We start from the raw sequence: 12,291 nt of genomic DNA on the forward strand, positions 1-12,291 counted from the left end.
CTCCCACACCGCTGTGCTTCCCGTGCCCTTACACTGTCCGTACTCAGCCTCCCTCAGTGGGAATGTAAGCCCACAAGGGCAGGGATCTTTTTATTCTGTTCAGGGATGCATCCCAATCTCCTAGAACAGCGCCTGCCACACAGCAGGCACTCAACAAACGTTTGTTAAACAAGAATGGATACTGATCAGCAACGTCCAAGTAGCACGGGCCACGAATCCGCAGACCCAACCCTTTGCGTTGCCTAGTGCCGCAGACCTCTATGACTGCGCTCGTCACGTGACCTCTGTGACGGCGCTCATCAGTGCCGTGTCTGTCCCCCTCCAGTCTATGAACAGGCTGCTCTTTTGTGAGTCCCCAGTAACTTGCACAGACATTTCAAATAACGTATCGAATATGAAAATGCTCTGTAAACTGTAAAGGACGGAGACATTAGAACACAGAATTACCATGAGAGGTAAAATTAAGTACCTAATGACTGAATTTAACTTCTCATGGTTATTTTTAGGGCAGACAAATTGCCATTAATTCTTCATAGTTTTTTTTTTTTTTTAAGATTTTATTTATTTATTTGACAGAGATCACAAGTAGGCAGAGAGGCAGGCAGAGAGAGAGGAGGAAGCAGGCTCCCCGCCGAGCAGAGAGCCCAATGCGGGGCTCGATCCCAGGTTGCTGGGATCATGACCTGAGCCGAAGGCAGAGGCTTAACCCACTGAGCCACCCAGGCGCACCCTCAGATGAGTCTTATAAGACAAGCAGACTTCAGGGTTTTTTGCTGTATTCTGTGCACTCTATTCAGTAAGGCAGAGAGGCAGGCAGAGAGAGAGGAGGAAGCAGGCTCCCCATTGAGCAGAGAGCCCAATGCGGGGCTCGATCCCAGGACCCTGGGATCATGACCTGAGCCAAAGGCAAAGGCTTTAACCCACTGAGCCACCCAGGCGCCCCAATTCTTCATAGTTTTTAAACAACCAATTTATAGTATAACGTAATTGACCTGATTCAAACACATAGTATACTAGTTATTATAATTCTTCAGAATAAGAACTTCAAATATATATTGGGATTTGAATCTAAATATTCTCCTGCCCATGTTGGATCTTTTTGGATATTTATAGATGAATGATACTTCTAAAATATCCTATTGTACACATATAAAACCTCAATATTTGGGATGGGTCCAGGGTATTTTTTATAGGCTTCTAATTCAAAAGCTATTCCACAGAATTACTATTAAATGTTTCTATTCCAAATTACCATGGGGAGGAAGCCACCTTTCCCTGATTTAGTCCCTGAGGGCCCACTTAAGGTAACCTAACTTGTATCTAACTTTGCCAAATTAAAGTCTTGGCAATTTCCTGAATCACAAGGAACTTAAAACTTTCTTATTTTACCTTTGTTTTGCAGCAGTTATCACAAGAAACATCTGGGTATTTCTTACAAAAATCAGGATTAAATCCATTTTCACCAAAGTAAGCCAAAAGCTGTATTCTCCTGCATTCTGTTATATTTTCACAGTAATGCACCATACTGTACAAATTATTGAAGTGAGTCTCTCTGGTATGATGGTTTCCATCTTTTTCCACTAAAAAAGGTAAAAAACAAAATAAAAATACTTATTAGAGTAGGAAAACAAGAAAATAACACAAATATTTGGAATAGATTCATATAACTTTAAATACTAATTGAAATAAAATTACTAATAGCACCATATATCATACGACATCATTCTATATTATGACAAATCGTGTATTTATGTTTATCCCTCAGATTTTTAGTTTTATAGGAATAAATGAAGACTGTCACCAGGAGTAGCTGAAAAAATTTTCCGAATCTTCATGATTCCCAATGATGAAGATGTGAATCAAATTTACTGTATTTATCAGACAAGCACGCCAGCTCAGCTGGACGTTTGAAGTCAGCAGAGCAAAGCAACCATGGCAGTGGGCCAGGCGCCCACCCCCCCGCCCGGTGCCTGGGATCAGAGCAGTTATGGCAGCGGTTCCAAAGCCACGTGCCAAGGAGCCCCGGGGTGCTGCAGTGAACTCATGGGGGTGCTGGCAGGGTATTTTAAATTTAAGGGAAACACAGCAATATTTGAACACCATACAAACTGCCACTCTGAGGTCATGCTGCCTATACTCCTTCCAATGCCATCTCTGTGAAACTGAAGTTTTGGCAGTTGCTGTGATAAATACAAGAACCTCCAGAAAAATCCATGTGAAACAGGAAATAAGGGTGGCAGTGTCTAATCTAATTTCAAGGTTTGAGAATCACATGCACATACTTTCCGTTTGTAAGCAATCTGAGGTTCGTTAAGAATTGAAAATAAATTTTTTTTTCTATTTTATGAGTATTCCTTTTTTTTTTATGTTGCTAAGTGTTTAAAACTTAAATGCTTATTGAATTATTTGGATCTAACTTAATATAGGCTCTGTTTAAAAACACAAATGGTCATGCTAAGTTGTTGTGGTTTTTTTTGAAGATTTTATTTGACAGAAAGAGACACAGTGAGAGAGGGAACACAAGCAGGGGGAGTGGGAGAGGGAGAAGCAGGTCTCCCGCTGAGCGGGGAGCCCGATTCGGGGCTTGATCCCAGGACCCTGGGATCATGACCTGAGCCGAAGACAGACGCTTAATGACTGAGCCACCCAGGTGCCCCATGTCACACTAAGTTTTAAAGTCTTACTTTTTTCACTGAAAATCTTTATTTTTTTTAAGATTTATTTGAGAGAGAGAGAGAAAGAGCACGTGTGCATGAGCATGAGAGGGAGAAAGGCAGGGTCTAATTGAGCAGAAGACTCCCCGCTGAGCAAGGAGCCCGATTTGGGGCTCAATCCCAGGACCCTTGGGACCATGACCTGAGCTGAAGGCAGAGGCTTAACTGAGCCACCCAGGTGCTCTCACTGAGAATCATCTTAGTAGAGTGCAAGGGACATGGGCTTTGGAGGTTAGACAGACCTGGGCTCCATCAGGGCTCCGTGACCTACCGGCTCTACATCTGCCGTGCTCCTGTGTAAAATGAGGACAGTAACAGTAGTACCTGTGAGACCTGTTGTGAAGACTGGATGAAGGGATGTAATCAAGCAGTTAAGACAGTGCATACAGTAGGTGCTAAACAACGTCATCTATCTACCACCAGATCTGCACTCCCCCTGGCCCCCCAGTCCTACCACTACTGCTGCTCATCAGCGCTCTTGGAGGCAAGTTTCAAAACCTTAAAGAAACTCCCTTTCACCATGGGGTGAACGCCATCTTGAAAACCAGGGATGAAGGGCACAAAAGGTCACCGGATATTCGGCACAGCGCCTGGTTAAGTGTCATACCCCATGTACAGTGCCTGTGGCAGGATCCATTCAGAAGTGGTCTTAAAATAGCAAATTTATTTAGGAAATGTACTTAACTATCACAACTTAGTAGAAAAATGGGCAAAGGGCACAATAAGATTCTAGAATATGAATTCACTTTAACCTGGCAAGTCTAGGTCCGGAAATTTATCCTAGACAGACAGCGGCACAAATGCCCAAAGATATGTGCAACAGGTGCTCAGCACCGCGCTGCTGATAACCGCACAGAACAGCAAACAGTCAAGGTCTCTCGTCCAAGAGGACTGGGTAAACGGACATGGAATGCTATGCAGTCGAACTACACGTATCAGTCGGATTCTTAATTACATCCTAGTGTAGACTGAAAACAAACTATACGTCTACATATAATATAATCCTAAGCACAAATGGCAAAATATATGCATTTGGCAGGGATAAACACCTAATACAGGATATTGCTTCTCTCTGATGGGTGAGTGGACGGCTGAGGGAGGAGAGGGATATATGGGGGGGGTTATGAACCTGGTGGTATGTGAGGGTTTGTTCTTTTTCCCATTCGTTTCTGCATGTTTGAAATACAAGTTACATGCAAGCATGCATGGAGAGGTTGGATCTAGAAGGCTACACAGGAAGCCAAGAGCTGGAGTGACTTTCCAGGGCCAGACTGCGTGCAAGGCATGGTCTGGACATTTTCCACTGTGTCCATGTCTACATACATACGTCCACACCATTTGAGTTTTACATGACAAGCCTGTGTAACGCTTGTATAACTACTTAAAGAAAGCCAGCAGCAGACGCTCCCGGGAGACCCCAGGGGCCCGGGACTCGGCTTACTCAGGATGAGTCTCTTCAGCCGGGTCACGTCGTGGTAGGTGTAGAAGAGCAGGCAGTGCGACGTCTCCCCATCTCTCCCAGCTCTGCCGGACTCCTGGTAGTAGCCCTCCACAGATTTAGGGAGAGACGCGTGGATCACAAACCGCACGTCGGGTTTGTCGATCCCCATTCCAAATGCTATTGTTGCACAGATAACCTGAGGAAACAGTACATGCCTCTTAGGCTCAGAACAGATGGAAAGGGACATTTTAGTAACAGGCGCCTTGAAAAGCTCTATCCTCCGCTTTACTTTAAAGTGTACTCTATCCCGCAATCTAGTATCCTAACTTGGTCTCATTACTGAGGATGACTAATGTGAGGTTTTCCTATGGATAATCTGCAATCCTAGGAAAGTCCGAGAAGGTGAAGAGGAGCTCACGGCAGCAGGTACTTTCTCGTGGGATCTGGTATCATGGAAGGGGCCAGAGTCAAGAGCCATCATGTCTTGGGGGGATGGCCACTGCTTGCTCTCTTCTGTTGCTGATATGGAGGCATGGGGGCACTGTCACAAACGAGCGTTCCCAGGACTTTTGCTCCCAGATGTCACCAATGTCAGCTTTTCTGATGCTTTGGGGACAATGGCATTCTCATCTGCCCCCGTGCTTACCATCTGTGCTCCCAGTGGGAGCAGCTGACGGATCACACACAGGCTCCTTTTCCTCAACAGCTGATTTCAAAGGAAAAACTTGTGAAATTTTTCTTGGAACTCACGTGGGTAAAAGTCTGTGAGGTGCTTCTACTACAAAAAATACTGCAGACTGTGGTATTGGCCTATGCAAATTACTTAGGACAGGAAAGGTGACAGTTAAATTTCAGGAGCTTCATAAATCCGCTTTTAGTTAAAAAAAAAAAAAATCATTTTCAAGAAGATCCATTTCAGTTGCAAATATAGGACTTATTAACCCAGACAAAACCATTACATCTCCAGCTTTATTATAGAAATAAAGCTGCAAGACATCCCCCCCGTTCAAGAAAATAAAGAGCGGCTGCAAGAACAGTATTTCAAAAGCAGCAGAACTACCTGGCAGCCAGACTGCGGCTGAGGACATGGTCTCAGTGACCGAGGGCCAGGGTGAGCAAGTGCAGGCCATGGAGAACATGGCCAGCAAACAGGCGTGCTTGGTGGCACTGGGAATGGCTGTGGCCTCATCAGCCCTCTAAATTTATGGCACTTTGATGGAAGGAAGTGTCCTTGGAAAAGAGAGAGTCTGCTGGAGCCTCTAGTGGCAGAGAGCAGGTGGAGAGGCTGCGCGGGGAGGTGAGGCAGCCAGCAGGCCTGCTGCGTTCCAAGAAGTGGGGGTGCGGGTGCGGCCCCCCTGTTCGGGTGCAGAGTGCGGGCTCCAAGTGAGGCGACCCCAATGCCAACTCCCCCTCTTAAAGCCTTTACTTCGTGTCACTGGGAAAACTGGCTTAGTCAAGCTGTTACTTCCTTATTTCTGTGTTGCTTTTGAAACTTCAGACTATAATAATGTCTTTGTGGAGAAAAACAATGAGGTTTTAGTCTATCTTACAAGTCTAACAAGATCAAGGTTGTCCGTGACTGTATAATTATACCTTGACTGTGAGGATTAGCCAGTCTGAAAACAGAAACAAAAACACACCCATTTTCTTAAACTGTATTTTTGATCAAAGTGTTTTATGTACATATATACAGGTATGTATATATGTGTGCATGGCTATTACAGAACATTTATACTATATGTAAAGATTTAAAGAACTTGAAAAGAATTGGCTTTTTTCCTTTTTTCTCATCTATTTTTCTATTCAAAAAATTTTTTAAAGATTTATGTATTTTTTTGAGAGAGCTAGAGAAAGCAGTGGGGAGGGACAGAAAGTGAGTATCTGCACTGAGCGCAGAGCCCAATGTGGGGCTCGATCCCAAGACCTCAATATCACGACGAGAGCCAAAACCAAGAGTCGGACGCTTAACTGACTGAGCCACCCAGGTGTTCCTCAATTTTCTTTTCTATAGCTGAGATTTCACACATTTAGGTTCCATTTGTCCCTACGTTTCTCCATCCCTAGCATCTGAACATTTTCATATCATTATGAAATTCTTCATAAACCATTTTAAGATTTACTAAAAAAAAAAAAAAAAAAAAAGATTTTATTTACTTATTTGAGAGAGAGTGGAGAGAAAGTATGAGAGGGGGCTCAGAGGGAGACGCAGACTTTCCCACTAAGCAGGGAGCCCAGTGTGGGGCTTGATTCCTGGACTCCAGGATCATGACCTGAGCCAAAGGCAGAGAGAGGCTTAACCAACTGAGCCACTCAGGCACCCGCTTCATAAACCCATTTTCTTTCTTTCTTTCTTTCTTTTTTTTTTTTTTTTTAAGATTTTATTTATTTTTTTGACAGAGAGAGATCACAAGCAGGCAGAGAGAGAGAAGGAAGCAGGCTCCCTGCTGAGCAGAAAGCCCGATGCGGGGCTCGATCCCAGGACCCTGAGATCATGACCTGAGCCGAAGGCAGCGGCTTAACCCACTGAGCCACCCAGGCGCCCCGATTTTATTTATTTGACAGAGATCACAAGTAGGCAGAGAGGCAGGCGGAGAGAGGAGGAAGCAGGCTCCCCGCTGAGCAGAGAGCCCAACTCGGGGCTGGATCCCAGGACCCTGGGATCATGACGGGAGCCGAAGGCAGAGGCTTTAACCCACTGAGCCACCCACGAGCCCCATAAACCATTTTCAACGCCAGGAATTCACTATAATGTACCCAGTCACTCTCTCAGGACATTCAGGCTACTTACTATTAAGAATAACGCTATCAGGGCACCTGGGGGGGCTCAGTGATTAAGCGTCTGCCTTTAGCTCAGGTCATGATCCTGGGGTCCTGGGATCGAGCCCCACATTAGGCTCCCTGCTCAGCGGGAAGCCTGCTTCTTCTCCCTCTCCTATTCCTCCTGCTGTGTTCCCTCTCTCGTTGTCTCTTTCAAATGAATAAATAAAACCTTAAAAAAAAAAAAAGATAACGCTATCATACAGTCAATGACACTGTAATTACTTCGTATGGTTCTAAGTGGTTGGTACAATTACGGCAGGCATTTCATAATGCAGAGTTGTCAAGTCACTCTGCTGTATACCTGAAAGTAACATAATATTGTATACGCCAGGTATACTTCAATTACAAAAAGCCCCAAAACCCATACAAACACTGATGTAAATTCCACACATGCGTTTCAGATCTGAGGCTCCTGGAACAGTCTGCCATATTCTTTTCCAGAAAGGCTCTCAGAGCATTGCAGGAAATCATCTCTTAGAGCACTGTCCCCCACAGTTAATAAAAGGTTGCTAATACAGAGGTGAAAATGGTCTCTCACTAATTTGTTTGGATTCCTTTAATAATTAGCAGAGGTGCACAGTGAAAAACAATTCTACTTAGCCTTTTGTGGCTCCTTCTTTTCGACGTCTCTTGATAGCCTGGGGTAATTTACTATTTGAGACTTATGTTTTTCTCATTGAAGTTTTGGGATATTTTATTTGCAGAAGACATTATTTCCCTAGTTGTTTGTTCTTTGCTATTGCCTTTAATTTTGTTCGACACAGAAGTGTTTAGTTATTTAGATTTTTAATCTTTCGAGCTCTTTTTAAGCTTAGGCTCTCTTCCAGCCAGAGTTCATACATTTAAAAATACCAATATTTGGGGCACCTGGGTGGCTCAGTGGGTTAAGCCTCTGCCTTCGGCTCAGGTCATGATCTCAGGATCCCGGGATCGAGCCCCGCATCGGGCTCTCTGCTCAGCAGGGAGCCTGCTTCCTCCTCTCTCTCTGCCTGCCTCTCTGCCTACTTGTGATCTCTCTCTGTCAAATAAATAAATAAAATCTTTAAAAAAAAATACCAATATTTTTATTTACCTGTGATTCATTTTGATAGGAGGATCCAAAACGATTCCCCCCCAGCAGGTAAGCGTACCACTAGTTGGATCATCCTCCTTTCCTCATTATTTTTCAACATCATCCTTGCCACATATTGTTTTTACCTTTTTTATTTTTTTAAAGATTTATTTATTTATTTCAGGAGAATCTCAAGCAGACTCCACCCTGTGTACGGAGCCCTATTTGGGGCTTGATCTCATGATCAAGAAACCCAAGAGTTGGATGCTCAACTGACTGTGCCAACCAGGTACTCCGTTTTACATGTCTTCCTGTCTAATTCTGGATTTCTGTGTCACTGATCTGCCTGTAATGGACTGCAAAGCCAGTGTTCATGTGTTTTCATTTTCCTCCAAAATTCGTTCAGTTACTTTAACATGAATATTCTTCCAGGCAAACTTTAGAAAAAGTTTATCAAAGGAAAAAAAAAAAACCACACTGGAATTTTGCTTGGTGCAATATACAAATTAGTGAAGACTGGCATCTGTGATTACTTGACTCAAGATACGCTGGTGATACATTTCTGGATGTGATCTATCTGAAAGTGCCTTTCTGTTGTGCCCAACATCTGTGACAATGAGCTGGCTGTGAATCCTTCAATCCCAAGCTTTCCTCCTTTGATTCTGAAGACAGTGTGTTCCTGCTTTTACTATTTAATCAGACGGTCTCAGGCCTGCCTGCTTTTTATAGAGCACCCTACCTCTGTATCTTTGTGCGGATCATTTCTCTCAGCTCTCCGTAAACCAAACAAGTGGTGAACTATGTCCACATGTATGTTTTCCCCCAGTGACTCTGAGATAATGCTTTTAAATTTGTTAAATATTTGTTATGGATTCATTTGGAACACATCAGACTACTGTATCTGCTTCAGCCATCCTTGTTTCTTTCTTGGATACAATGATTATTCTTAGGCTGACATTTTCAAGTTACTCACTACCTCACTGATGCAGATGTCTGTACCGAGTTGAACCATTTGTGTCTTGATAATGATTCTACTTGTTTTTTGCCTTTTGTGCATTTTCTTATCTAGATAAACTGCATTTTTAAAAAAAATTTGTGCCTTCCTCTTAGCCTGTGATCTTCTTATGGCAAAGTACTTCTAGTTCATATATGCTGAGTATTCTGACACCTTTCCAAGGACAGTAGGCTAATATCCTCTAAGATTTTCTCCTGTTTTTTGTTACAAAATAATTTTGAGAGATATTTTTCCCTTGAATCTTCGGGATAATTTCTCTTTTTGTGAATTGAAAACTTCACAGGCTAAAAAAAAGTTATTAGCTGTTTTTCTCAAATTCATCCTTGTATTTAGAGAGATCTATCCAACAGTGGCACCTGTCACCGTACAGGACGCCTAGAGTGTTCTTAGCTTCCTCCCTCTTGATCCATGTGGGTGACAAATCTATCACCTCAGAAATCTCAACTCAATTAGTTATTAGGGAAATGCAAATTAAAATCACAATGAGATGTCACTTCACATCCCCCAGGATAGATATAGTAAAAAAATAAAGTAAAATAAAATAAAAAGTAGAAATAAGACAGAGACATTGGAACCTCATACATCACTGGTAGAAACGTAAAATTCAGTAGCTGCTTTGGAAAACAGTTTGGTAGCTCCTCAAAAAGTTAAACAGAGAGTTACCATATGACTAAGCAATTCCACTCTTAGGTATCTATCTGAGAGAACTGAAAACATGTTCGTACAAACACATGTACACAGATGTTCACAGAAGCATTATTCCCAATAGCCAGAAAGCGGGTGCAACTCTATGTCTACCAACTGATGAATGGGTAACAAACGAGGATACAGCCATACCATGCAATGCTATCCGGAGTCCGGAGCACAAAGATAAATGAAGGACTGATACATGCTACAACAAGATACACAATGTCTTGAAAACATTATGCTAAGTAAGAGAAATGACTCACAAAAGAACCCATAATGTATCATTTCATTTATACGAAATGCCCGGAACAGGAAAATCTATACAGACAGATTAGCAGTGGTTCCACTAGTGGCTGCCGGGGACTGGGGAGTGGCTGCTTAATCCTACGGAGTTTCTTTTTGGGATGATGAAATATTCTGGAATTAGACAGTGGTGAAGCTTGCACAACCTTGTGAATACACCAAAAACCACTGACTTGTAAACTCTGAAAGGGTGAATTTTACGGTATATAAATTACAACTAAATAAAAAAAAATTTTTTTTTAAGAAAGAAAAAGCAACTTAAGAAAGCCTCAAAATGATCTGTTTTTAAATTTCAGTCTTATTTTGATGTTTGCTGTCTTTAAAGTAAAAACAGTTCTCATCTGGCATGTGCAAGTTTGTTCATATACGAAAAAAGATGACTTCCTTTGTTTATTCCAAAAACGTTACCTGGCAGCCATCCTGATTAACCCACTTGTGCTGTACTTCGTCCCTGGCAGAGTCACTGAGGCCAGCGTGATACGCAAGAGCAGCGAGACCATCTTTCTGTAAAGTATCCGCCATGGTGTCACATTCCCGCCTGGAGAGGCAGTAGATTATCCCAGAGTCATCTGCCAAGAAACCAAAACGGTATCAAGACATGAGAGCCTTTAACATAAATAACAACACAATTTTCGTTATGTTCTTCTTTTTTTTTTTTTAAAAGTAGACTCCACATCCAGTGTGGAGCCCGGTGCGGGGCTCAAACCCACGGCCCTGAGATCAAGTGCCAAACTGAGATCCAAGAGTGGGATGCTCAACCAACTGAGCCACCCAGGTGCCCTCATTATGTTCTTAGAAATACACAAACCATAAGCAGATCTTCACAGTCTACTTATAATGGGGCGGGGTCACACAGGTAGAGTAATTCAAGCAAGGAGCTCATGTGTACTGGAAACCACAAGACGTGACCTTTTGTTCTGTCCCCCGAATGACTCCTGGGGCGGACCTGCAGGAAGCCTGGGCTCTACTTCACATGGGCTATAAAATGGGCAGGCACTTTACACGAACGCTGCAGAAAGTGTGTAGCAGTATGTATCAGTCTTAGAAATTCTCCGAGCTTTTGATTCAGTTTCCTTCTAGGAAACTCATCTAGGAAATAAAGTGGTACAGGACTTCTACGAACAGTTTTGTTTCTCCTTTTGAAAATTAGAAAAATCTTAATGGACAACATTAGGAAATTCACAAAGGAATTATGAAATAAGATATACTGAAACTTTTTAAGTGATTTCCAAATTCTTTTAAAAACCCATGAAAATGCTCAAGATATAAAACAGGTTAAGGGTAGAAAAACTGTAGACACAGTATGCTAATGGAAAGAAAAATGCACACAATTGCTGGAAGGAAATAAACCCCTAATGGTAATGGTGACTTGTCTGGAAGTATGGTTTATCTTTTGCTTCTTTCTTCTTCTTGCTTTCTCGGTTTTCTTCGTGAGCACGTGTTATATGTACTTTTATGAGAATCACAAAATGAAAGGTATGAAAGAAAAAGTCCTCGCTTGCGGCAGAGCCAAAGGTATAGACAGACATGCTAACCATCTATGTTCTCTGCCCGGGAGAAGGAGGCTTTGGAGGGAGATTGTGGATGACTTCTTGGTCTATGCCCCATCATCGTTTGATTTGTTCAAACACATATACTCATTTTTTTAAGACTTTTTTTTAATGTGCTCTCTAGGGCACCTGGGTGGCTCAGTTGGTTAAACGTTTGCCTTTGGTTCAGGTCACAATGCCAGGGTCCTGGGAACAAGCCCTACATTGCACTCCCTGCTCAGCAGGCAGTCTGCTTCCTCCTCTGCCTCCCTCCTCCCCTCTGTTTGTGCTCTCTCTCAAATAAGTAAATCTTAAAAAAAAAAGTGATTTTTACACCCAGCGTGGGGCTCAAACTCACAACCCCAAGATCATGAGTCACTTGCTCCGACGGAGCCAGCCAGGCGCCCCACAAACATGTATACTAGTTTTTTTTTTTTTTTTTAACATTTTTTTTTAAAGATTTTTTATTTATTTATTTGACAGACAGAGATCACAAGTAGGCAGAGAAGCAGGCAGAGAGAGAGAGAGGAGGAAGCAGGCTCCCTGCAGAGCAGAAAGCCCGATGTGGGGCTCGATCCCAGGACACTGGGATCATGACCTGAACCGAAGGCAGAGGCTTTAACCCACTGAGCCACCCAGGCGCCCCTGTATACTAGTTTTTAAAAAATGAAACAGAGGTGGTTAACTTGGTTAACAGAAACACCTCTCTATGGGGAAGTAGAAAAGGGGTT

The 12,291-nt window shown here is 42.8% G+C and overlaps 1 protein-coding gene across 3 annotated transcripts in view; it reads right to left on the reverse strand.

Moving 5' to 3' along the window:
• The window catches only part of LOC111152664 (Bloom syndrome RecQ like helicase), a 91,709-nt gene that overhangs the window by 20,250 nt on the left and 59,168 nt on the right, over positions 1–12,291 (reverse strand). For all 3 annotated transcript variants that reach the window (XM_022511213.1, XM_022511216.1, XM_022511214.1), the window contains 3 exons: positions 10,440–10,600; positions 4,156–4,351; positions 1,390–1,580 (listed from right to left, as the gene is read on the reverse strand). In XM_022511213.1, coding sequence (XP_022366921.1) covers positions 1,390–1,580; positions 4,156–4,351; positions 10,440–10,600 — 548 coding nt within the window. The remainder of the gene's footprint in view (positions 1–1,389; positions 1,581–4,155; positions 4,352–10,439; positions 10,601–12,291) is intronic.

This window comes from Enhydra lutris, unplaced genomic scaffold, assembly GCF_002288905.1.
Source record: "Enhydra lutris kenyoni isolate GAN:26980312 unplaced genomic scaffold, ASM228890v2 scaffoldscaffold29, whole genome shotgun sequence".
NCBI lineage: Eukaryota > Metazoa > Chordata > Mammalia > Carnivora > Mustelidae > Enhydra > Enhydra lutris.